Below are 25,790 nucleotides of genomic sequence, written 5' to 3' on the forward strand. Positions count from 1 at the left end.
TTAGAATAAGTTCTTGATAGCAGCAGCTACACAGATGACATCTAACTATACATACACAATAATGAAGATAACATGCAGATTAAGTCAAAGCTGAACACCATGAAAAATATCGAGAGATTATAACAAAAAACAGTCTTATTTGATCTATTACACCAGAAAAAAAGTCTTTAAAGATTTCACCAGAAAGTTTTGAAGTTTCAGTAACTAGCTAAATGACAGGCATAAATGCCTAGCGCCCTGTTTATGCAAAAGGAAAAACTCTAATAGAGTATCTTCACCAGTAAAGCTGTATTTATGGCTTTCATTGTGGAGGCGGTGGTGGTGGTGGCGGCATATTAGATTTTGCAAATCCCACCCATGCAACAATGCCAACGGCAAGTATGACCCATCCAAAAATGTCATACTTGAGATCACTGCTCTTCGTCTTTTTTGAACTCTGTAATGCAAGAGCAGACACATAATGGTAAATCAGCAACAATATAGACAGATCGAAAATGAATCTAACAAAACCACCAGATTTTCACAGAGCTTCAGTACCAGTCTTAAGAGGACTTTAACTTTCAAATTATTCACCAGGGAGGATAAAGTAATCGTAACATTCAAAGGCGTACAAAATCAAAGAGCAAAAATTAGACTCTGTGAGGAAGGCATCACGACTTATTCTGGACAACAATTTAAATGGAAAAAAAAAATCAAGACACATCAATTAGTAGGATTATACTGAACACAGAAGATAAGATATTGCTCCTATCAAGAGATAAGGGGTGAGAACTGAAGACTAAAGAGAAACCTTTGTGCTTGTTGATGTTGAAGGTTCTGCTGCCATAGTTTGTTGCATGGGACCATGTCTGTGGATTTCCATGTGCAATTCTGGAGCCTAAATATAATGTAGAAGAGCATAAATCGAGACTCCCAACCATAAAACGAGACATTTCATGAGTAAAGATATCACAAATTTGACAAAGTAAAACAAACTAAACAATCGTTAATTTCCACAAGCTGCACCACCTAGTCAGGACATTTCTCAAGCTTGTTTGCTTCGACATATCAGCATATTCTGACACTCAACCATTCATTACCAAAGACAAAATGCAACTCAATCAAGGAAATGTTGGAACCAAATAGTCGGGAGGGGGAGAGGAGGGGGGGAGGGGGGGGTGTTATACAAAGATTACCCACCATTCTTTGGAAAACTAAAATCTGCAAGGTTTAGGATAGATATATGCAAACAACGAAAAAATAAACATCTTTTGTGCAAGCAAGTACCATTGCATGCCAGCACACATTTGCTCAACAAAAGCTAAGCAATCAGAAGGTTAAGGGAAAGTATAGTCATCTTAGTACATCCCATTTCTATGTCCACAAATATGACAATAAAAGCTAGATTTAACTATATTACACTAACATCCATTCACCTTATAATAAACCAATTTCTATGCTCACATAATCTTATATGCAAACCAAATCCCCCACCCTCGGAGGATTGCTTTGCCATTGGGAACATCCTCAACCAGCCTTTGGCTTGTGCTTTCCAATTCAGCCTTCTAAGGGTTTGGGGAATATACCAGTAGGGGAGAGAAAGGGAGGGAGGATTCATCGACAGAGACCACATCCAAAAGTCAAAAGATCAAAAGGGTGTTAACATGACATCAATATCATAGTAGCATTTTCAGTGTCATCACTCAATGAGACGACGTTCCACTTGGATGCATAATGCACCTTCCATATAGCTTACGATAATAGACATACTAAGATGCCTGGAGAGGAGGAAAAGCTTTTAAGTCTGAAACCTTAACAAATCTCTCATACAGTAAATGTTGAATGTTGTCCGTATAAAGAAATTCTTAGCAGAGGAACAAAACAAATTCACTTTGTTCCAATGTGGGCTCCGGACACCGGGTGGGAAACCAAAAAAAAAATCACTTTGTTCCATTTTTAGTAAAATAGTGAAGGATATCCCATTAGTTGTTCAGGTTGATTAGAAGGTGCAGAATAGCTAGGATTGAATGCAAAAAGTATGAAAAAACATCTCGTAATGTATTTAACGTGAAAATATTCCTAGGATAGGGATCTTTTGCGTTGCAACCAGATATAGCAACTGTCAAAAGCTACTGTTGAGTCCCACATCGTGAGAGGGTTGATTAGGTCTCTTTATATGGTTTTGAAAATCCTCACCTCCATTTTCTTATCATGGTGACAAGTTCATCTCAATTCTTTGTTTATCCGATGTTGGCCCCCCATGTTATATTGTCCACATTCTAAAAGACCAATCCCGGGCGTGTGGAAGTTTTGTTGAGTTCCACATTGAGTGTGGGAGGATTGATGGGTCTTGGGCAACCCCCACCACTTAAGCTAGCTTTTGGGTTTGAGATAGACCCAAGGACCGTTTTCTTATCATATCCAGACCCTTGTGAAATCCACTTCTACACCAACGAAACCAAAGAAACACCCAGCCAGCCAAACACCAGACTGCTACCTAATAAACTCCAACGGAACCTAGAATCTCAAACCCCATAATTTTTGTGAATAGCAATAGAATAAAATAAAGGGATACTCAAGAAGATGTAGACTTCGGCCATCTAGTTTACCAAACATAAACCGAAGTACACACTACCTATACACTCTGTACGTGTGATGTTAACAAGATGGCCCAAAGGTATTGAGCTGTAATTTACTAATTTTTCCTAAAATAAATATTGATGTGGAAAAAGAATTTGCAAAATTTTGAACTTCCCTTTTTCCTGCTAGATAGGTAAATTCTGAAGGATGCAGTCACTTGGTAGTGTACTGATTGGTGCATCTTTGCTTCAGATTTTATCCCAGTTCTTTCTTAATTTCCTTCCTTATTATGAGTCCTAATTTCATTTTCCTTATCTGTTGCTACTTTTGTGAATTCCTAGCAATGTAAGGAATGGAAACCGAAGAGGACATCAAAAAGACCTTCAGGAACAAAAGTAGTATGATGAGCAAATTGATGCACATACTAGCATCACATATATAATATGCTGCATGAGCACATGTAACGAGGAATAACACATATTTTGATAGAAGTTCTTATTTTTCATTTTTAAAGTAATTGCACTTCATCTCCCTCAATATCAAAGCTGAATGGCCATCCAACAATAAGTGTTCTGGCATTACAGTAAAGCAATCCACTTTATGTGACAATCCATCCATCCTTTACCGCAAGATGTTTTCTTATTTATCAGTCTCTAATATAATAGATATGAAATAACTGTTTCACCTACGTAAACCGCACATACAGACCTACAACATGGCTAACTATAGCTCAATGTCAAACTAACCAAAACTGAACAGACATTCTAAAGCAATCAGTTTTGAGCATACATCAAGTCAATCAGCTTGGGCTATGTTCAAGCTAGCAACTTTGACTTCTAATCTCCTTACCCGAACAGACACAAACTGACAAAAGTTATTGGACTGGACAAGTAGTATGTTATCAAACACAGTGAAAAAAGCGATTCAACATTCTATAAAGTAACATGATTCAAATTATGTCAAATAATTACAACTCAGTTAAAATCATAAATTGAAAAATAATGGCATTTATATGAATTTGGGAGCATATAAATTCTGTATTTATAGATAGTAATAGTTTTTTGGGGTATTTATTAGGTTTTAATTTCACGTGTGATATTTCATGGTGCAAGACTTTATGCTAGTTAAACGTGGTGATAAGTTTAGTTTTAGACGAAGTTAAGGAAAAAAATTAGATGCATTAAATGAACCTCCAAAATCAAATTAGGTTCTTCGTATATAGTTATGCTTAAAAACATCAATCTCGGTTAAAATTACAATTTGTAGTAAATTTTGTATAGTTTTAAACATCTAAAAATTTAACTTTAAAGTATTAAGTTGATCTTGTTCAATCTAGCTTCAAGTTTAGTCAAACTGAATCTCAAAAATGGAAAGTATCACATAAATGGGACCGAGGCACAGTAATTAGTAAGATGGAAACATGACTCTGATGGTAAGCTCTCTGTGCGTAGACTGTATAAGAGAGAGATCATGACTCACTCTGGGGGAATTCTTGGTCCATGGAAACAAATATGGAAGGGCAACACCCAAACCAAGGTGAAATGATTCGCCAACCACCAGAAGGGCATGTCTCACTCAGGAAAAACTCAAGAAAAGAGGCTTCCAGATTGTCTCCAGATGATTTTTTGTCATGAGAAGGAAGAAACTAACAACCACTTATTCCTACACTGTAGGGTTACCGTCCAGTTGTGGCACATGGTTCTCAGCATTTCTCAAGATCCCTGGGCGATGCTAGAACATACTGCTGATCTTTTGAGCTGCTGGATGAGGAGAGGGGGGAGCAAGACCCAAAAAAGATGGTGGTCTATAGTACCTACTTGTGTCTGGTGGGCTATTTGGAGAGAAAGAAACCTTAGGTGTCATGAGAATATTACTAACACTATTCAAAAAGTTGAAGAAAATTGCATTAACATGTTGTTTTTTTGGTGTAAAGAAGATGGTATAGAAGAAGTAGAACAGTTGGTAGATTTCCTAGGATCTATGTAATTATGGATTTAGCTTGTAACTTTTTGGAGGTAGCCAGCATTAAGGTATGCTGACGAATACAACTTTAACTTTATCAAAAAAAAAAAATTAGTAAGATCTAATAAATGCTCTGATTGACAACCAAAATTTGGCTCCAATGTTGACTAAATTTTACATGTGTATAATGACAAATAATGCAAAGGGTAATCTAAGAAGGTCCCACCAAAACTATTGACGACGATATCACACATCGTTATTGACGACGATATCACACATCGTTTTGGTGCAGGGTGGATATGGAGGCTCGCCTCCGAAGTCTTGTGCGTTAAGAAGGTGCCACCGAAACTTAAAAGGCAAGTTCTACATAGTGGTGTTTAGACCAACTATGGTGTACAGGCGGAATGTTGTCTAGTCTAGAACTCTCACATTCATAAGATGAAAGTTGCGGGAATGAGGATGTTGACATAGATGTGTGGGCATACTCGGAGAGATAGTATCAAAAGTGAAGATATTTGGGACAAGGTGGAAGTGGCCCTGGTGGAGGATAAGATGCGAGAAGCAAAACTAAGATGGTTTGTACATGTGAAGACGAAACGAACATATGCCCCAACGAGGAGGTGTGAGAGATTGACTATGGATGGATACATGAGAGGTACAAATAGTCCGAAGAAGTATAAGGGAGAGGTGATTAGATAGGACATGACGCAGTTACAATTATAGGGGACATGGCCTCAAATAGGAGGTTATGAAGGGCACAAATTAGGGTAGAAAGTTAATAAATAGTTGAGTGTCATCTTGTTTTTCCATACATACTAGTTAGTTGTAGTATTACTCTTGTAGTTTCTTTGTCTTTCTATTTCTGCTACTACATGTTCCTTGTACTTCAACTATCATAGTATTTTGTTGTAGTTGCTACACCTTTTCAGATTGTTTTGTCATGCTCTCTATAGTATTTTTCCATGGTTTGTCCACTTCGTCATTTCTTTTCAATCTAACTTTAAATTGTTTTTCCATGAGTCGAGGGTCTTATCAAAAACCACCTCAATACTTCCGAAAATAGGGGTAAGACCTACGTACAATCTACCCTTCCCAAATCCCACTTGTGGGATTACACTGAGTATGTTGTTGTAGTTGGTAATCTAATACTCCATATGCTCCATATATATGGTATTTTATGCCTGGACACACCCTTTTAAGAAATCACTTACTTATAGAGATAAGAAGTGATTGCACTAAATCACCCTTCATTAAATAATTTTACTTTAATATGATTTCTTGGTTAGGTAAAACTTCACTTATCTAAGTGTAAATTTGGAAAAGAACTATTAATACCTTCTCGATTATGTTAAAAACTATCTATTTTGGACTAAATGTAAAAGCTAAAAATACTATAATATGGATAGGAGGGAGTAAGAGGCAAGAAAAGATACACAAAATTACTACAATTTGGATACACACCAATTACAAAGGACCACATAGGAATGGACTTGAAAAAAAAGAATTGAGTGCAAAAAATGGGAATAAGCGAGTAAAAGGAAATGGCACACAACCACTTGTAGCAGCTTGATATCATTCATTGGGAATACCTAAATACAACATAAAAATGCAAAGAATTAAACATATCGAGACTTATCTAAACAACAACAAAAGTTTCACCTTAGCAGTAACTTCCAAAGATTTGCGGTAAAGGTCATTTGAGGGATCCTGCATTCAGAGTAACAAAAATCTAAGCTAATTGCAAGTTGCAACAGTAAAGCACACATACATTTGGAATGTCTGTTGAGAAAGATATACCGCATCAAATGCCTGCTGAAAGCACTGAGTTGCTTTTTCAAAGTAAACCTTAGCTTCATCCATATCAGGAGTTAAAAAAGCATGTGATGTATGCGCATTTCCCAAACACCAAAGCGCATCATGCTTTTCAGGGTTCACCGCCAATGCCTCCTCCAACTTTGAGGTTGCATCTGCCAAGTTAATTCCCCAACACATAAAATAAACGACGACAAATACACACTTCATCAGTCTCTTAGAATTTCAAAAACTCACAGAACCAGAACAGCATACTAAAGAAGAACATTTTTTTGGCTGAAGAAACACATTATAGGTTAACTTAGAAATTTTACTAACCGATCCTTAAAAAATCTAATTTATAACAAACTATTCAATCAATTCCCAAAATTCAAGCAACTCAATACCAGAAATCATTTGTTTCGATTCAGCTACCGGCTGGAACTGTGATAATTCCAGCAATGCACCTCCCCACCTCGTCAAGTTCTGCATTTATCGTGGCATAACAAAAACAACAAACTCATTTATTCAATAAAACATCTAACTTCAAATTGAAAAAAAACACATCAAACAGCTGAAATCCAATTAGAACGACAAAACAGAAACGATAAATGAAGAGAAAGAGGAGATACGGACATCAGCATCGAGGGGATTCTGAGCATAGGTGGTTTCAGCACTCTTACGAGCGTGCTCGAAGAAGAGGAGACGATCGAATTCGCTTTGCATCTCCATTGCTGAGCTGCTTCGATTCGATCTGTTTAGGGTTTTAGCTAAATCCTCTTGCCCTTGCTTAGTTTTTATCAAAAAATAAGGTCGGTCTTTAAAAGGCTTCCCAGTTAAAGTTGAACTGCTATAACGTTTGTGACACGTCATTAGTTTGAGAAAATATTGTGGGCTTGAATTATGGGCTTTTAGTAAATCGGAATCTATCTATTGGGTTACGAAGAAATTTAGGCGAAAATGCCATATATAGCCCATTTTAGGACTGCTAATTAATAAGAGCTGATTTAAGGAAATAACACTTTCGTCCACTATTTAATTTTTTTCTAATTTTTGAGGTCGTATTATTTTTGTCTTCCTTTTTTTCTTTTGAGGAAATTTCGCAAATAGACACTAAAAATAAACTTAATTAGGTTTCATAATTATATTTTATTAATTATGATTCATAGCTACATGTTAGAAGGAGGAGAGAGGTGAACGAGAGAGGGCAGAGAATGTAGAGAGACAAATTGTATTTGTATATCTGTAGATAATTGTAATTGATAGACATATGTATCAATGATTGTATTTGTACATCTAACTAATTGTATATATAATTAGTATGTATATGTATCACTGAATTCAATAGTATTAACGAAATACAATTTGTATCAACGAACAAATTATATACAATCATATCAATTTGTATTTGTATATGTATAAGAGAGGAGAGACAAGAGAGGTGAGAGAGAGAGAGGAAAAAAGGAGAGAGATGCACATAATTATAGCTAAAATTAATCTGTGAGTGGTAATTAATGCATGGAAACTTTATCCGCGTGATTTCCCCTTTTCTTGTTAGACAACAATTGAAAATTGAGTTTGTCTAATAGTGAGTGCATCTCGAGGAGAAACACAAACTTAAGGAGTTAATTTAAACTTGGTTGACTGTCATTTTGATCTTAGTTGGATTCATAATCTAGAAAGTTCAATTTTTTTTGGCCTTGGTGAAGAGTGATATAGTTCTTAATCAAATTTGTATGTCCTCTAACTAGATTATTGAATCTTTCGAAAATGATTGTTAATTTATATCGAACTTCTATTAAATAAAGTAGTGACTCCTAGCTTGAGGCTCAAACTTGTCAGAATGAGAGCAACTATTTCATTCACATTTGACCTAAAGTAAAATGATGTAACGATTGAGAAATCGTCCTAGCGTGTTATTGTCCATATAATATTTTTTTTAAAATACTTTTTTGAACAATATTAGATTCCGATCTTATATTTGCTTACCTAATCTTACAAACAAAATATCAAATACTTGTCTAACACTGATGATATATTATAAAAAATTAGGTTGTGATCTAACGTTCTTTCATTAAAATTTTAGTTTGTTCAGAAAATTTTTTAGACCATGATCTAAGAATCTCATAAATTAATAAGCTAACTAAAAAAAATTATTTACTAAATAATTGTCTCAATAGGTACAAACCAAATTATCTTGCATTGAGCAGTTAACAAAATCATGATCAATTAATTGTCACAATTGAACATGCATTTGAAAACACTTAAAAATTAAGAGATCCAAGTCACACTAACGTGATCTCTAATAATGTTTCTTTTATTTAAATTTTAAACAAGTGCATCCCTATCTTAGGAAACATCGAATCCAAACTCTAATATTTTGTTGTGCATAAACAACTTGTGTTTAATCAGACTTGTATAACACTCCCCACATGACAACCAATGGAATTGGTCTGAAAATGCAGGCCACATGAATCAAAATTCAACCTCAATTTAAATATTATTGCAACTTAAGAGTGTTCTAATTAATATTATTTAATTTTAAAATAAGATAGAATAAATTTTGAGTTTAATTTACTCTCAAAATTAAACTTATCAAATTAGGATTGTCCAAGATCATATGAATTTTTCTTCCTTTTCTTATCGACGGCTTTCATCGAATACGACTTTTTTATGAGATCCAATATGGAGTATTGTTTACTAACTTTAAATTGAGTATCAACTAGGATTGAAAATCTTGTATTTTATATATTTGTACGTTAAAGTCCTTAAATTTCTTAAATAGTGTAAAAAGAAATGCTTCAAATCATTTCTATTTGACTCGAACATGTTCTAAAAAAGTCAGGAATATTTTGAATTATTAGTTGATACAGTCAAAGCTGACGAAATTCATAAGTTACACAAGATCGTATAAGAAAGTCAAAAAGTTCACATACCACATATATGAGACAATTTAACATCCTGCTCCACCTCCCCGTTTGCCGCCAAATATGTAAAATGGAGCGTGAATAATGTCATACAAAAACTCAATATCAAAAATCACAATTGAGATGACTCTGACTTGATACGGCAAAAGAAATGAACATTGGTCTAACTAAATTATAAAGTATTTGACTATAAAGTAAGAATTGTCGAAAAATATGTTACATTCCATTGCTCACCGACTATTTTTTTAGCTCTGTAATTAAAAAATATGTCATAATTTTTTTTAAATTACACAGAATGAAAAGGTATATTTTGAGCTCAATCCAGTCGGGTCAAAAAGACCTTAACAGGCCCAGACCAAGTACGGAATTAGTGGGCGTTCGTTTTTTTTCTCTATGATATCTACATTAGAGTCCGATTAAATTTGAATTTACGTTAGAAAGTCTCACATTGGGAGTAAAACGTTCTCTAACAAAGACGATTCGATACACAAGGGGACTCATATCCAAGACTTCTGAATTAAGAAAAATGAGTATTTACCACTTCACCAAAATGGTGGTGGGCCTTGTTTCTTATTCGACCGACAGCCCCTATAAATTAGCACATCTTCTGTTCAAAATGGCCAGCACTACACCGATGTCTGACCATACTTCCAAACCCATATCCACTCGCACCAATGACGCGTGAATACTACTCTAATCACTCAGCAGCCGTCAAACAACTCAAACTGCTTACCTACGTCATTAACAGCGCGTGGATTTTCATAATAAAATTTTGAAAATCTAATGTCAGAGAATGTAAATATTTTATAATAAAAAAAAGCTACTAATATTTAATATTTAGTAAAAATAAGTGTGTACTCCGTGACAGCTGAGATAATAGGTGTAAAAGTTTTTTCAAAATACTTCAACTGGTGCTAGCTTCTCTTCTCTGTCTCTTCCTGGAGACGAAAAAGGTGAATTTCTCTCTTTTTTGTTCTGCAGTTTTAAGCTTTAGCTATGGATTTCAAAATCTAGGGTTGTTATGACTGAATAATATTTTGTGTTGATCTGCTAGTTAAATATCGATGACATGCTTTGAAACACGGATTCAGTATTTGAAATTTATGAGTTCTGAATTTTAGATTAATGACATTACTGAGAATTTTTGTATGTGTTTAGCGGATTGATTTGGCTTAATCAGTAGGTAGCTTTAGCTATGCCTCTGTTGCTTTTGTGTTAAGTTTAAACTAAGCTGCATTTCCAATTTGGTGATCTTATCTGTGATTCATTGGATCCGTACTGCTTGAACTTTTTACCTAACCATGTATGGGCTTGATTAATTATTTTTTTCATTTTCCAGTTTTCTTCTGAATTGACACAATTACCATGAAGTTTGTGTGTTCTCTGTTATGATTCGTCTTTACTCGCTGCTTGATGCTTGCGCCGTGTAAGTTGACTTTATTTGCCATATTTTGTGATGTTCAGCAAGCTTTTTAACTGTTCCCAACTTCTTAATCCCCACTATTGACATTTTGATGCTGATGTTGTTGTCACTATTAGCTGATCTATAATGTAATTCAAGTGGTATTTTCAGTCTCCTTCCATCACTATTTATGTGACGATGTTTGACTGGCACAAAATTTATTAAAAGACTAAATTTGGAACTTGTGATCTCAAAACAAGTTGTAGACATTTGTGTGGCTATTACTCATAAAATGCATAGTTTCAAGTTAAATTATTTCTAAATGAGGTAGTGTGACCTTTTTTTGAGACAGACTCAAAAAAGTATACTTGTATAAATTGGGACAAAGGGAGTATCTTATACTATGATGTGCTTGATTTTAACTCCTTTTGCTATGATTTTTAGAATATAGCCTGATATTTTGTGATGGACTTACTTATTAGTGCTTTTCGTCTGATTTTTCGTTCTGCTAAAACATATGTCATGTAGGTTTTGGAGGTGTATAGTTATATTGTCTGATTCTGCAACATGGACAGTATGAGCAGCTATTGGCAATTCGGGGATGAGCTTCGAGGACAATCAAAAGTATCGGAAGATCATACATGGACAACGGGTGCTGTAAAATTGGCTGAGCAGTTAAGGTCCAAGGGTGAGCGGAGGAATAACCTTGACCTTTCGAAAGGCTCAGCTGAAAGTAGGTCCAGGGATTATCTTGGTTTACAGGAAGAGAACAAGTGGGGAAACCTATACTTCAACATGTTGAATATTGATACCAAGATAACTGACAATACGACCAAGAGCTCCTTCAGGAATGACATTTACAACATTAATTCTGTTTGTCCGAAATCCAATGTCAACAGCTTGGGAAATACGTCATTTAGCAAGTTCAATAGCAACCACACAAATGACGCTTGCAACTATGGCAATAACAACAACACTGAGAATATCAATGGGAATAATGCTGTTGACAAAAGGTTTAAGACTTTGCCTGCTGCTGAGACACTGCCCAGGAATGAGGTTCTTGGTGGGTATATCTTTGTTTGCAATAATGACACAATGCAGGAAGACTTAAAGCGCCAGCTGTTTGGTAATTTCTATCATCTTTTAATTATTTTGTGAACTTGTTCGTTTGGCATAATGAGAGTGGAATTTATGCCTTGTATACGTTTGGTTATAAACATCTTAAGTGCATGTTGAACCTGCGCTTGATCAACAGTGTGACTGAAATAATGATGTAACACCACATTCTTTATTCCATATGCGAACATGCGGACAAAGTCGATTAGAAGAAAAAGTAGCAAACTAAGAGAACTCATGTCCTTTACTTGTTGGTCTGTATGCATTTTACATGATTTGACAGTTTACCATTGGTGGCTGATCAGAGTTTGAATCACTCGCGAGAGAGAAAAAAGAAGAAGCTTAGATCCTAACCTTATAATGCCTGGAATGTTGTTTTAACCGTCTGTATGCATTTTACATGCGTTGATAATCTTACAATGTGCGGTTGATCAGAGAGTTTTAGTTGTTTGTGAGACAGAGAGAGAGAAGACACGAGATCCTAACTTGATAATACCTTGAACCTTATATAGTTCTATTTTGCAGATAGAGCAAACTTTAGAGAAAGGTGAAGTCATTGATAAATAGGGGGTGATGGAATTATATATATTTGTTGTTATCATAAGTCTCAACTACAATCGTTCCTTCGCAGGTCTACCTCCAAGGTACAAAGATTCTGTGAGGGCAATAACTCCAGGGTTACCGTTGTTCCTCTACAATTACACTACTCACCAGTTGCATGGTATCTTCGAGGTATGTCCAACAATATTGTTTTTACTGGTGTGCTCCAAAAACATAATAACATCTACTTGTTTACATCCTTATAATGAAAGTTTGGTCAAAGACCATAAGATATTGCATTAACAAAAGCATATTTAGACATGCAATTGGTTGCTTTGAATATCGTAAGATTTTTCTTCATAGAGCAGAGAAACTATTCTTTAGTAGTAGGACTTCGTTATCTTCCAATGGCGAGTAGTTTGAAGCATTGCCATGCAGTTATACTGGTGACTGGTGAGGGACTCACAATTCTACTTCTTTTGCCTTGAGTATTAAGTATTAACTCACTACCGTCATATTCAAAATCAGTCCAAGTACTATAAATTGCTGAAGGATGAGCATTACTTGCTTCCATTTTAAGGTGGCTTATTTAAAGGGCTCATTTTTTCTGCTATAGTTATTGTATGCAACAAACAGAGATGTTAGAACAAGTATGATATCATTCAAATTCGATTATTTGTTCATGTGTGATCACGCCAAACTCTAGTCCTAAAAAGGATAAGCTACACTTTATTTATCAAATAATTATATAAGGTAATAGTAAAAAATTAGAGCTAATTATAAACTAAGAAAAATAAGAATAACTAATATTAACTATAAAGCAAGAGTAATGGAATAGATTCAAAGAGAGAAAAAGACCTAGAGCTAAGATTTCCCTATTTATTGGATTGAACTACTAACATGTCTTCCCCAAATTAGGTCTAGTTAATATCTGCAGATTGCGAGACTAAATTTACCACTAAGTTCTTTCGCATCTTTAGTGATTAACATCTTAAAATTACCTTCTCAGGCTAATGATCTCGATAAGGACCTCAGTTTCCTCTTGTTGGCAACTTTAAGTTAAAGCATTCAATCCTTATCCTGCTTTACAGTATTGTTACTCAACACAACCCCAGTCTAAAATCTTTTTCAAAGCATTCTAAACCCACATGCACAATTAGTTGATAGCCTTTTCAACTAATTAGAATCACAAAACAACAGTTGAATAAACAGAATAAACTAGGTTTCATTAAAGAAAGACAACATCAATAATTCAAACAATAAAAGGTTCCGTCAAACCCCTAGAAATAAAGCTTAGCTACACATATTCATGGCAGCAAGCACAAAATCTTTCAAAGAAATAATCAAATGCAAGAAATAAAGAGAGAAAGAAATGCCCTACGAAGAATCTTGCTTCCACCGCCTCTAGCTCTTGCGCACCTCAAAGAACTTTTCTTACATTGTGTTTACCGTGCTTATACCACTCGTAGAAACAACCCCAGATGAAAAATACCCTTGATGAAATTCGGAGTACAAAACTGGGCTGAAGATTACCCTGGCATGTCGTGCCAAGAGTGATTTACAGAAGCCTCTGCTTTTTCATCCTAATGTGCTCTTAAAAGTCTCTCCTTGCTTGGTTTCATCACGTTGAGTTCTTGGTCAGCAGCCTTGATGGATTTATATTTCCTGGGCATTTAATTACTCCTTTGCTTGCTTACATGACCATTACAACATCAGTTTCATCCAAGCTAAGAAGATCACATGGCCTTGTTAATTTCTTTATTCTTTTTCTTCTTTCCTTTGAAAACTTTACACTTCCCGTCCAATTTCTTCATCTTCGTCATGCTTCCACACAATTTTGTTCCTGCACAATATCAAGCATAATGCACTAAAACTAATACTCTAACGACATGTGAACTATTAAAATATGTGGCTAAGAATAGCTAAAAAATGTACATTTCTTGCCAAATATCAATGCATCATCAGAAGCGATGAATCTCCACTAGGATCTCTTTTAACTATTTTATGTGCAGGCAGCAAGTTTTGGAGGTTCTAACATTGATCCAACTGCTTGGGAAGATAAAAAGTGTAGAGGAGAGTCGAGGTTCCCTGCTCAGGTAATCGTGAGTTACCGCTTCACTTATTTCTCTATAGTTTTTAAAAGGATTTATTTTACTTATGAGTTTTGTGTACTTAACATCTAGGTGAGGATCCGTGTTAGGAAACTTGGTAAGGCTTTGGAGGAAGATGCTTTTAGACCAGTTCTGCATCACTATGATGGACCCAAATTCCGTCTTGAGCTCTCTGTGCCTGAGGTAAGATGAGAACTTATTTCATAGTTTTGAGTCCTTATGCAAGTATTATGGCTAGAGTAGAGTGTTAACAACGCCTAACAAGTGACCACCTGATTGGTTTTGCAGACTTTGGACTTGCTGGATCTCTGTGAAAATACCAGTGCGTAAGCGCCAGTCTGAAGTCATGGATTTATTAGCATACATTATAAACTCGTGAATGTTGTAGTTTAGTAGTGTTCTTCACTGTATTCGAAACGTGTTCTCCACAGATTTCCAAAGCACAAGTTTTGGTGTAAAGTCTGGCTGAGAGAGATTCTGAATAGCAGGGTTGGCTAATTTAGCCAATGAAGTGTAATTTTCTTTGGAGATGCTTGAATATGAGCTTCCCAAATTTAATGTTGTGATCTTACAATGAATTAGAGAAGTAATGATCGGGTGAAAGATTGAACGTCTTTTTTCATATCTACATTCGCAATTTGCAATTTGCAACTCTGTATTATCCAATTTGTGCAATATTAAACTGTCATTTCCTCTCTTTTTCTTGGGTGCACAAGGGTATTAAATTTAAGGGTGAAACTGCACCAGCTAAGAACTTCCTTATTTTAGAACTTATCTTGCTCATTACAGAACACATATTGTGTAAGATGACAGCACAGACACTATCTTTTGGTTCCTCATAATAAAACACAGATTTAGTAGAGATGAAAGCCTAAAATCAACTGCATGGACTGCTGCCTGCTGCATTCCATTTCAAAGATAATTATTCCTTATGCCTCATTTCATTTGATACATTTTTTATTTTATCTTTTTGTTGTTTCAAGAAGGGTACATTTTTATTTGTACATAAATATTTTGACTTTAGACTTCGTGTTTCATCCATAATGAAGTAATTTAAACTTCTCGTTTTATCTATAATGAATAATGTCTTGTGAAATGTCAATGAAGGTAGTAAGTTACAACAGCAAGTCTGGCTGTGACCAACGGGGAAACTACTGCATTAAGCACCGCAGTCAGAAAAATAACCAAGTGCCTGAAGAAAATTTGCTTTGACGTGAGAAAGTTGCTCATTGATCTTTCTGATCATATTATGCTTAAAAACAATAGTAATCAAATGCCTGTTACCTACATATGGCCTACAAGATGTTAAAATCCCTCGACACTATGGCACTTGGGTTGCAAAGATCTGGGAAGAGACACAAAACACGGGTAAGTACGATGGAGAACCAAGCTAGAGAGAACACACATCCAACTGGTTTTTACTAATCCCAACAACACATTAATAAAGTACACACAAAAGAAGAGTGGGGATTCCGCTGTGCAGGCATTTCAATAAAAACTACACTTTCTTAAAGACTAGGGATAACCAGAAAACAGATAATTTAGCCACTAAAAGGTGAGGGTGATGCAGTGGTCAAACTCTGAACCTAGGCCATCAACATAGAGTAACCACCAAGTAGCAATTTATACAGTTCTACGAAACTTGGTACAAGCAAACTGCCAATAACACATCTTCTCATATGGCTCCTGGTTCCCTCATTGTGGTCATAATCTAGACAAACGATGTTCCAAGATGAAATGAGTCAAACATAATGCCACATCTTCACCTATATTGCTACCCTCTTCATGCATGAAGCTGTTGAATCAGAGAGTGGGAGAAACAAGAAATGTACGAATTCTCTGAAGCAGCTCAGCTTTGATCGGATCAGGAATTGAAGCTGCAACATTCCAAATAAGCAGCAGAGAAGTTCAGCAAGGGTAACACCAATCACATATAATCAAATGCAGGCAATGCAAGAGCAACATCTAATATATCCAAAAATCAGAAACTGAATAAGAATTTGGAATGACGTTTACTCAAGGGTATATGTCAACATCAATGCTCTTTTGTTGCTTAAGAAAAGTTAGAAGATTAAGCAGAAGGAATAGCTTTTAAGCATATATATAGCCATTCCTTTTTCAGGTGTGTGAGTGTGTGTGTGCGTGTGTGTGTGTTGAAAGAAAGCAAAAGTAAATACAAAGCCCTTACCTCTGCCTTTTGGGGTAATCACATGTACAAGGTCGTCAATGGTTATATTGTTCCGTCCTTTCTTCTTTATATACTCCCTAATGAAAGTGTTGATAGAGAAAGAATGTGACAAAGGTTACATGTCAAAATGAAAATTTGGTTGCTATATGTACACAATAACGAACAGCAAACAAAGATCATAGAAGGTAAGCAAATAAGGTCATAACTTGGAAAATTTATTTTTAAGTACCTTCAGACACAGAAACAAGTGCGTATTAAGAGTTGAAAGATTGAGACAAATAGTTGTCACCCTCGCCACTTAAACAAAACTTGTTCTCCAAGATAGCGCCACCAAACCTTCTTATAATTAGGACCATAAATAAAAAACAGGACACTATTAAAAAAAAAAGAGAACTTGTAACACAAGGATGGATAACTAGAACGAGAGTGGTTCTTATGACATTTTGCTTCCCCTGTACTATTAAATACCCACCCCCTCCCCTTTCTCTTACATCATCTAACTAAATAACCTTTCACTACTGAACTGATCTACCTTCCCCCTCATATACAACTCAAATTCAGCCACAGCAAAGTGCCCCTAAGTTGGCTGTAATCACCAAATCACAATTGATAGCTAACATAATTTTCAAATTTAAAAGACAAAATAGAGTATTACTAAACAATTAGGTTTTGGCCACAAAATACCACATAATTTAACAAAAGCATATTGTCAAAATACACAAGTTCACCATCGACGCCAGCTTAAAGTAGTTAATTTGGGGAAGAAGTAATACTTTTTCCCCTTTCTTCAAATAGAATAAAATCTCTGTTACTAATCAAACAAGTCAAGCATTTCCACTACCCTTATTTTGTATGTTTTCTTCCTCCTCTTTATTTCCCCACCCTATCCCACAATTCCACCCCTCCTCAAGCATATCCCACAACTATTCCTCCAACCCTCCCCATCCTACTTTGACAAATTGCCTTACCAATTCCGTGATTCTTTTTTTTTCAGCAGACCTGCAACCCTCAATTGTCCCTTTGACTACCTTCTAGCCATTCCCTTCAAACTCCCTTACCCCTTCTTCTCCTCCTCCATACATCCCCTTTTGTGATGCTTCATATCTTCACTTCCCTTCCTTGCTTTAGGCCCCTCATACCCCTTCCATCTCTATCCCTTCCTTTTCAAAGAAAGTTCTTTTAGTTTTATTTTTCAAGGAATTCCATCTCTATCCTACTCATCTTCTAGTTGCCCTCTCGAACTCTTACCTTCAAAACCCCCTTCTTCTTTTAACTCCTCCCTAGGAGCTCCCATCCATTTTGCTCCCTAAGGTGACTCGAACCCACAACCTCAGGGTTGGAGGTGGAGGGTGCTTAATATCCGAGCAACCTCCTCTTGTAAAAAAAAAATGCTGGAGGATTGTCACTTCTTGAACTCATCTTTCCAATTTAACTATCTTTTAATATGTGTCTGGTTGAATGAAAAAACATCTTGTGACATCTTTTGTCAGGATTCTAGAACTACAAAACAAAAGTTTATTACTTTTAAAATAATTCATGGTAGCCATCTAATTAGAGAGGTTTGATAATTGGATTTTAGAATTAGGCTATTAGAGTTTCTTCCTTTCCTTTTCACTAGTTGAATTAGAACTAGTTGGGGTGTCAACACTATTTTAAGTAGAATCAGGGTCAAAAGTAGGGGAAAAGGTTCTTTTGCACCCAAGAGCATGGACTGGGTTGAGAACCATGAGATCTCATGTTCAATTTTCTCATGGTCCAATTTCCAGCAGAGACAAAAACACAAGGTGATCTTTTTCTTTTGAGAATGAAAACACTAAGTAATTTCTTCCCATCTGTCTATTCATGGCGAACACCTATGCTGGTGAGAGGTAGCAGGTACCCCATGGAAATAGTTGAGGTACATACAAGCTAGACCAGACCACGGTTATAAGAAAAAAGGTTCTCTTTCCTTCTTCTTTTTTCTGGTTTGGGAAGGAGGGGGATGCTGTGCAGAGGGTTGGTGTGTCTAAGACAGATAATTCTTTCTTGTTTGGGAAGGAAAAGACACTAATATCAGTGTGTCTAAAGGAGGAAAGCAACCAATTATTAGAGTAAAGCAGTAGTTGGAACTTGGAACACCTTACTTGTTAGTGGTTTCATTGTTCAAGTAGTATGAAAGACTTAAATAACCTGCCTTTCTTGCCGCACACCATTTGGGATCTAAGGGGTGGGGATGGTCTGGGATGAGGGAAGGGGAATGAAAAGGCCTGATGAGAAATGTAGTAGTACACACAATTGCATTTCACTTGCCAGAAAAATCAACAGAACAAGGTTGTCAAATAAGCATTAAGTATTCACTTGCCAGCAAAACAAGAAAAGTTATAAACTTCCCATCTGGGGTTCATTGTAGCAAAAAGTCAAGGCGCTAATTGCTGAGAAACAGATCAAAACACATGTATGAAGAAGTAGCTGACTCATTTGGAGAAAGCTCAACAACAATTCATCCTTCCAAGTGTTTGAAACAAGGTCACAGAGAGATACATTACCTACAAAGAGCTTTCATTTCATCCTTCCACCCAGACTCAACAAGCCTTTCCCTCAAAAGCTCCATCAATCTTTCCTTTTCCCCACTTTCAATCAACTAAAAAAGCAATTCATCAAACAGTAAAAAAAACCACACAACTAATCAAAACAACATTCTGAAAAGGGACTAAAAATTGACCTTAATATTGATAATTTCTTTAAGTGTAGGCTCATTTTCTTGTTCATCTCGTGTATCAGGTGTTGGTGGCCGATTTACCGAATGCCTCCTAGTCATTACAATTCACAACACCAAAAGTATTAAACGAACGTTAGGATTTTTTTAACAGATAAATAGGGATTCAGAGTTAGAGAAGGAAAAATTACATATTTTTGTTCAGCTAAGATTGAACCTTCGCGCCTGTATCTTCCAGCCCTACCGCCAAATCTGCGTCTAGAAACTTCCAAGTTCTTTCTATCTCCCCCTTCCTAAATAAGGTTTTTTTTTTCTTTCACCGCCTTTTATTGGGTCCCAAAATTTGATACTGTTTGTGGTATATATACTTCTTTTTTAGTATTAAGTAGGAGTGTTCACGATTTGGATAAAAATCGATTCAAATTAAAAAATTGAACCAAATCAATTAAATAAATTAATTTTTATTTGGGTTAGGTATGATTTGGTTTTAGATTTTTAAAAATCGATAGTATATGAGTTGGTTATGGTTTTGTTTGAAAAAACCCCAAGAAATAATCGAACCAAACCGACAAATTATATACATATATTTTATTAATATACATACATAATATATTATTTTTATAAATAATTTTAAAGATCTTATATGTGTTTTCATCAAAATTTATTTATAATTTACTTATCAAAGAAAAAATTCCCAAAGTGAGAATATTTATCTTATTGGTTTATTAATATAAGTGTGTCTATGACAATTCTCTATAAGATTGAAAATATCACTTTCTCTTTCTTCTAGGCCAAGATAATGAATTTTGAAGATTTATTCCTAGTAAATTCAATGATTGAAAGTTCTGTAAAGTTAGTCATTGTAACTATTTTCGTTTTAGATGGATTGTTGTCACTTTTTTCACGTTTTGAATAAATTGTTTCTTTTATTTTTGTCTATGGTTAATAACCGAATAACCAAACCAAACCGAACCAAAACCGATAATAACCAAATCGATAAATATATACTATGTTAATATTTAGTTTGATTTGATTTTGATAATTTTAAATCCGATTAAGTTGGTTTGATTTTGATTTTGACCAATAACCGATTCAAACCAATCCGTGAACACCCCTAGTATTAAGTATTAACTATCATGCTTCTTTATCTATCTTTACTTGTCCATTATCCTATTTTTGAATATAGTAGATAACTATTGTTGGACAAAGCGAATTTAAAATATGAAACATTTAACTCAAATTATTTTTATTTTTTAAAAGAAGAAGATGCCGCTAAATAATCTTAAACGAAAATATCAATACATATATTGAAAATTTATTGGATAAATTCGTATTAAATTTTGGATAATATATTGATCAAGTTAAATTTTTTATTAATAAAATTGGATTAATTATGACCTTCAAATTCCAAGATCCGGTAGAATTATAGTCCATTTTAGAGAAACTTTTTCAAAGAACATTCCACACAACACAAGATTCTCAGCAATCGTCAGTCGAAAGTACTTTTACCAGAAGCAAATAAAAAACGTTTTCAAAACAAACCAAATGACAACAAGCAGTTGAACTGGTGGAGACAAGTTTGGTGGGGAGTACTTTACCTTGACATGAATTTTCCAGGGCAAATCTAAATTAATCTAGACACAAAGTGGATACTGGACACCGGGTGAAAAAGAAGATGTTGCTGGGGCTGGGCAGGGCAAGAGAACGATGGAATAAAACGAACAGTAACAAACTAACAATACAGTGATCACGGAAAGATGGAATGCTAATGAAGATCAATAATTTAAGTCCTATCATCAGACATTAACGCATCCAGATATCCTACACTTTTACATGTTTTGTCGCACATAGCAACAAAGTTTTTTTTTTCGATTATGAAAATACAAATACTGAACATCTATTCATAACACAGGGAGATGCTAAGAACAACCAAACATAGTTTAAGGCTTCTTTCAGAGGAATTCTTCCCTGTACCCCACCCAATATTGCGAGCAAAACCTACATTCCTGACTATTTGAGATAACAATGATGTCAGATACATTCTACAGAAACATTCTGACACCAGGCAAGGATCCAGTTCAGCTCATCCACTTCCAGGGGCATCAGAAGCAGCTGGCTTGCGATTCAGGTAGCGGATAACAGCATCCTCAACCCTGGCAATAAAAAACAATCTCCATTAGCATCTCCAAACATCACTTCAACATTGCATAATTTTGCACCACCAACAAGGGGAAAGATATCGCGATGAGGTCCACAAAGTCTTGAATAAAAGGGTTGATTACACCAACAAAAAATTGTCCCTTTTGGTTAAATTTGTCTTGAAGACCCTCCTTTCTTTAGTCAGTACTATACATTTGATTTCGAGTAATATTAAGAACCTTTTAATGCATCTTTAACTTCTTTGACAAATGATCCTTCCATATGGCATCTGTGCTGGTAACTTAAAATGCGGTAAGTACTAGAAAATTTTCTTTAACACCTTTAGTTACAACATCATCTTAAAATTAAAAGAAAGTAACTAGAAAGGAAGTTGACGCAATAAAATAAAACAAAAATGACATGACCTGCCACAAAATCACATGAAACAATAAGCAAAGTACTTCCTACTGAACACCACCCGTTCTCAATTTAGACCCGCAAAAATGAAACTTGAGTTTCCATAGAATCAGAATAGAAATGATTTTCTATTTGATCATTAGTTGAGATAAAATATCTGTGGGGAATAATTTAAATGTTGTATAACTTTTGTCCTAGGTGAAAATTGCTGTATTTCTTACCAAATTTCTGAAACTTCAAATATTAAGTTACTCCGTATGGTAATAAGCAATTTAACTTCCAAGAACATAATTTACTATATAGCAAGGGCAAGTAAAAATTGGTAGCAGGAGGCAAAGAATTAGAAAATACCATGGTTGGCTATAAAACTGAGACCGGCGCTCCTTCTCAACATTGCGACTTGGCTCCCCACTAACAACTTTCAGATCCTTGCTCTGGGATTCTAGAAGTGCATTAATAAACTCAACAGGGGATTGACTAAAACCCAGAAAAAAAGCCCTTCTCCTTCTATGCTCATGGATCTTCCTTGTGGCAGAACAAATTGCTTCATCACAAGTTTCAATCTCTTTGGTCTTTTCGGTATTGGCAAGCAGAGCATTCAGCTCCCTCTGGATAGGGAATGGCACATCAACCAATACATCATAACAAGCAGTTCCAACAGGGTTATTTCCAGTAAGTTTAATCCTGTGTTCCAAATGTATGGGTTGTGGAGGAGACAAATGAGGTGTGATCTTTTGTGTGACTGTATTGAACTTAACCTTTCCTTCCCCAAAAACTTTCTGAAGTGGAGGATCACAGTTGAAGTAAGAAGGATCATCAGGGTTCTGCAACTTTCGAGCCTTAACATAATGCCAGATAGAAGAGACAATTCTAGCACGAGTCTCGACCTCAATACCCAGAACTTCAGTTAAAGCTGGTGAAAGTTTGTATTTCTCAGGCATGTAATTCAATTCTAGTCTTAAATTAGCAGTGAACTCTTGCTCGCCCTTTCTTTTGACCTCGAAACCATCCTGAGGTGCAGGAGATCGCGCAGAGTCCCAAATTATAATATGGTTATCAGGATATAGTTTCTGGTCCAAGGAAATGGTGACTCTTTTGAAGAAAGTAGAAAACTTTGGGTACATGGAGCTAGTTTTCTGAAACATGGCAGCTTGATCAGGATCCATTCCCTCCTCCAAAATCCTTCCTACAATCTTAAGAGTCCATGTAGGAGGTTCAGCATTTGGCTTCTTAGGAATCGTACGCACCTGATTAGCAAAACTATTGAATACATAAATTCGAAGCGTCTTCTGAATAGTAGGTGGATTCTTCAATGACTCCTGGATATCAACTTTCTTTCTTGTTAAAGCGGAATCAACCCGAGATTCAAACTCAAGGAGCTGAGTATAAAGGGAAGATTCAGGCAAAATAGCTGCCACCTTCTCGTGCATGTGCTTCTCAGGAAGCTTCTGCTTTTTCCTACGAGCAGCCGCTGAAAGCTCCATTGTTCTCATTGGAGAAATTGTGTTAGTAGTTGTGAATGCAGGTGGACGCACCGGAGGTTTCTGAGGTAAGCGTTTTGCCAAACCACTTCCAGGCATCGAGGGTGAGGAAGAACCAAAATTGCCAAGAGCATGAGCCTGGCTAAGGGACAAACCCTGAGCCTGTAACTGGGCCTGAAATTGGGCATGGGCAGCTTGAGCTTGTGCTTGAGCTTGCGCATGAGCCTGAACTTTCGACTGTGCTTGAGCAATTGCTTGGGCATGTGCAGCAGATAGCTGCGATAACTGAAATGCCCCAGGAAACCCTGAAGGCATCTGTTGCTGGCCTTGTGATTGTGCCTGGAGGTGTGCCATCGGATTACCCGGCGGCGAATTGCCAAAGGAGGATGGTCCTCCGATATTCTTGTTAGGGTTATTATTGTTGTTAACCGACATACCTATGCAACAGTCAAAAAGATTCTCGCATATGCATCAAAATACATACAGTTTCTTTTCCAATTCACTCAAAACTCAACCGCACCAGTACAAATCACTGAAAAAAATTAGGGCTTTTTTATAATCTAACGAAAAAAAGGGAAAGTAATAAATCTAGAAAAGGAATAAGCAAGAGCCACAGATGGAGAAACTTACTACTTGATTTGGCCGGAGAGAGAGTTCGCTGCCTGAAAAAAGGGGAAGAGGAGCGTTAACAATCGCCGGAAAGTGGTCGATCGTCTTCTTTAGAGAAAGAGTAAGTCGACCAACCCTGGTGATCGGCGGGCCGTGATCATTTTGGAATTGTATATTGTATTGCTGTTTGGGCTTGAAATCTCCAAACAAACGCCTAAAAAGGGATTTGGGCTTCTGAATTTGAAATCTGACCCATTCTTGTCCTCACCTCACCTCACCTCACCTCAAACAGGAAACTTTACTGTTCCTTCACCATTTGGGAGGCACTAATATTTTTTTTATAAATATATTGCTAATGTAATAATACTTTTTTCATCTTGTAGAAATTTAAGTCAATTACTGAAAATCTTGATTTTAGGCTCTAATTCATATGTCATTTCTTTTCGAACAATGTAATCATCTTATCAGATACGAATTAAATTTTGAAAATTGAAAAATGAAAAAAGTTAAGTTTTATTTGGTTACCTGACATTTGAATCACCTGAGTTATCAAATTTTTTTCTGTTTGACGTTGTAAAATAAAATTTTATGAAATTCAAAAATAACTATTGTTGAAACTCTATTTGGTGGTTACGATTCGAAGTTGAGAGATGTATTTCATACTGATTTAAGCGCTGGATTACTCAGAAGAAACCACATAATTCCATTGATGCACGTTCAAGCATTGAATTTGACTTTCTAAGATTATTTTTCATTAGGTATTGAAGCTTTGCATCATACACACTAGAAGAAGTCATCGAGGTGTGTTGAAATTTTTGAGAGAGATGATAATAAGAGAAGAGATGTGAGGAGAAATATAACACGTAATTTAGTAGCCCTAATATTTTCGAAATCTTTAATTTGTGAATTTATTAGAGATTATATATCTTACGTGAAGATTTTGTTTTCATGTATTGAAAGTGAAATAGTTCTATACGTTATTCTAAATACAAGATTTAATTTGTAATCTCTATAAATAATTATTAAAATATTTCTAGACTGCATTAGCTAATATTTATCTTTTGCCCCATACTAGTATTCGTTATAAAAATAGACATGTTTGCCTTTACGAGAGAAGTAATATGACATTTTCCTTGATATAGCAATTAACATATTGCAAATTTTGAAATAAGTTACCATTTTCATAAACTTGAAGATTCAGTATGAATTGTGAGTAATTTAACAAAATAATTATGTAGAATATAACATAAAGTTAGGTGTGTTTTTTCATAAACTGCATGCTACAAACTTTTATGTTTGTATCATTAGATGAGAAAATACATAATTATCCCATTGAAGTAAGATCTATTTTTGAAAAAGACACTCAAACTTTATAAGGGTCCTAATACCCCACAAAACAATTTAAAAGTGATATAAATATCTCATTTTTCAGTTAATCTCACTTGTTATAAAAAAGAAGGTGTAAGCACGCACCAATTGTTGTTTGCCACCTGTCAATTTTTATATAATTTCCTAATCTTTTGTCTTTCTTTATGTTTTTTTTTTTAGTTTTAATTCTTTTTTTTTTCTTTCTTCTTCAATTATGCTTAACCCATTCGTTGGTCTTCTTCATCTAGTTGAGTGGCCGCCATTACTACAACACCATTTACAACACTAAATCAAAATTAAAATTGGAAAATCAAATCCGCTTTCAAAATTACTTTTTTCAAATTAAAATTTCTATCGAAGTCTTCTTTTTGTGTGTTTTGCCTTTGATTTATACTCTAAATCAACCTGGGTTGTATTTGAAAAAATGAAAATTCTCTCTCCGGAACGCAAATGAGATTATGTTTGCTTGGTCTTAATAGGATTTC

General features: G+C 35.4%; 4 protein-coding genes across 5 annotated transcripts; 1 reads left to right on the plus strand and 3 right to left on the minus strand.

The window, feature by feature from the left end:
- Positions 1-91: 91 nt before the first annotated feature.
- LOC125848864 (mitochondrial import receptor subunit TOM20) lies at positions 92-7,134 on the minus strand. Its single transcript, XM_049528808.1, has 6 exons — positions 6,949-7,134; positions 6,720-6,798; positions 6,319-6,488; positions 6,181-6,228; positions 791-877; positions 92-436 (listed from the first exon to the last, which is right to left on the minus strand). Exons 1-6 carry the CDS (start codon positions 7,042-7,044, stop codon positions 302-304), a joined length of 615 nt encoding a protein of 204 aa, XP_049384765.1. The 5' UTR covers positions 7,045-7,134; the 3' UTR covers positions 92-301.
- A 2,973-nt stretch (positions 7,135-10,107) lies between these two features.
- LOC125849212 (B2 protein-like) lies at positions 10,108-15,109 on the plus strand. Its single transcript, XM_049529253.1, has 6 exons — positions 10,108-10,192; positions 11,170-11,767; positions 12,389-12,489; positions 14,310-14,393; positions 14,481-14,591; positions 14,697-15,109. The coding sequence occupies exons 2-6, from the start codon at positions 11,209-11,211 to the stop codon at positions 14,736-14,738; spliced, it is 897 nt and encodes a 298-aa protein (XP_049385210.1). The 5' UTR covers positions 10,108-10,192; positions 11,170-11,208; the 3' UTR covers positions 14,739-15,109.
- A 903-nt stretch (positions 15,110-16,012) lies between these two features.
- On the minus strand, positions 16,013-19,570 carry LOC125849209 (transcription and mRNA export factor ENY2). Its single transcript, XM_049529249.1, has 5 exons — positions 19,483-19,570; positions 19,298-19,385; positions 19,122-19,216; positions 16,597-16,673; positions 16,013-16,285 (listed from the first exon to the last, which is right to left on the minus strand). Coding segments are annotated over exons 1-5 (336 nt in total). The 5' UTR covers positions 19,485-19,570; the 3' UTR covers positions 16,013-16,211.
- Positions 19,571-21,051: 1,481 nt separating this feature from the next.
- LOC125846783 (SWI/SNF complex component SNF12 homolog) lies at positions 21,052-24,115 on the minus strand. Of its 2 annotated transcripts, XM_049526386.1 has the most exons (4): positions 23,959-24,115; positions 22,199-23,860; positions 21,348-21,444; positions 21,052-21,317 (listed from the first exon to the last, which is right to left on the minus strand). In XM_049526386.1, the coding sequence occupies exons 2-3, from the start codon at positions 23,761-23,763 to the stop codon at positions 21,375-21,377; spliced, it is 1,635 nt and encodes a 544-aa protein (XP_049382343.1). In that variant the 5' UTR covers positions 23,764-23,860; positions 23,959-24,115; the 3' UTR covers positions 21,052-21,317; positions 21,348-21,374. The 2 variants fall into 2 exon arrangements, with proteins under 2 accessions (XP_049382343.1, XP_049382342.1); XM_049526385.1 differs by having other exon boundaries at positions 21,052-21,444.
- Between the last annotated feature and the right edge of the window lie 1,675 nt (positions 24,116-25,790).

The sequence above is a fragment of the Solanum stenotomum genome, chromosome 12 (genome assembly GCF_019186545.1).
Source record: "Solanum stenotomum isolate F172 chromosome 12, ASM1918654v1, whole genome shotgun sequence".
Classification (NCBI taxonomy): Eukaryota; Viridiplantae; Streptophyta; class Magnoliopsida; order Solanales; family Solanaceae; genus Solanum; species Solanum stenotomum.

What these genes read in the sequence shown, in the direction of transcription:
- LOC125848864 (XM_049528808.1), bottom strand. Translation starts at nt 7,044, where the DNA reads ATGGAGATGCAAAGCGAATTCGATCGTCTCCTCTTCTTCGAGCACGCT. An exon ending in AGAATCCCCTCGATGCTGAT is followed by an intron (nt 6,799 to 6,948) that starts GTCCGTATCTCC and finishes CGATAAATGCAG; the next exon opens with AACTTGACGAGGTGGGGAGG. An exon ending in ATCGAAACAAATGATTTCTG is followed by an intron (nt 6,489 to 6,719) that starts GTATTGAGTTGC and finishes TTAACTTGGCAG; the next exon opens with ATGCAACCTCAAAGTTGGAG.
- LOC125849212 (XM_049529253.1), top strand. Translation starts at nt 11,209, where the DNA reads ATGGACAGTATGAGCAGCTATTGGCAATTCGGGGATGAGCTTCGAGGA. An exon ending in CTTAAAGCGCCAGCTGTTTG is followed by an intron (nt 11,768 to 12,388) that starts GTAATTTCTATC and finishes GTTCCTTCGCAG; the next exon opens with GTCTACCTCCAAGGTACAAA. An exon ending in TTGAGCTCTCTGTGCCTGAG is followed by an intron (nt 14,592 to 14,696) that starts GTAAGATGAGAA and finishes TTGGTTTTGCAG; the next exon opens with ACTTTGGACTTGCTGGATCT.
- LOC125849209 (XM_049529249.1), bottom strand. An exon ending in GAAATGAAAGCTCTTTGTAG is followed by an intron (nt 16,674 to 19,121) that starts GTAATGTATCTC and finishes CACTTTCATTAG; the next exon opens with GGAGTATATAAAGAAGAAAG. An exon ending in GATTACCCCAAAAGGCAGAG is followed by an intron (nt 16,286 to 16,596) that starts GTAAGGGCTTTG and finishes GGAATGTTGCAG; the next exon opens with CTTCAATTCCTGATCCGATC.
- LOC125846783 (XM_049526386.1), bottom strand. Translation starts at nt 23,763, where the DNA reads ATGTCGGTTAACAACAATAATAACCCTAACAAGAATATCGGAGGACCA. An exon ending in CAGTTTTATAGCCAACCATG is followed by an intron (nt 21,445 to 22,198) that starts GTATTTTCTAAT and finishes TTTTATTGCCAG; the next exon opens with GGTTGAGGATGCTGTTATCC.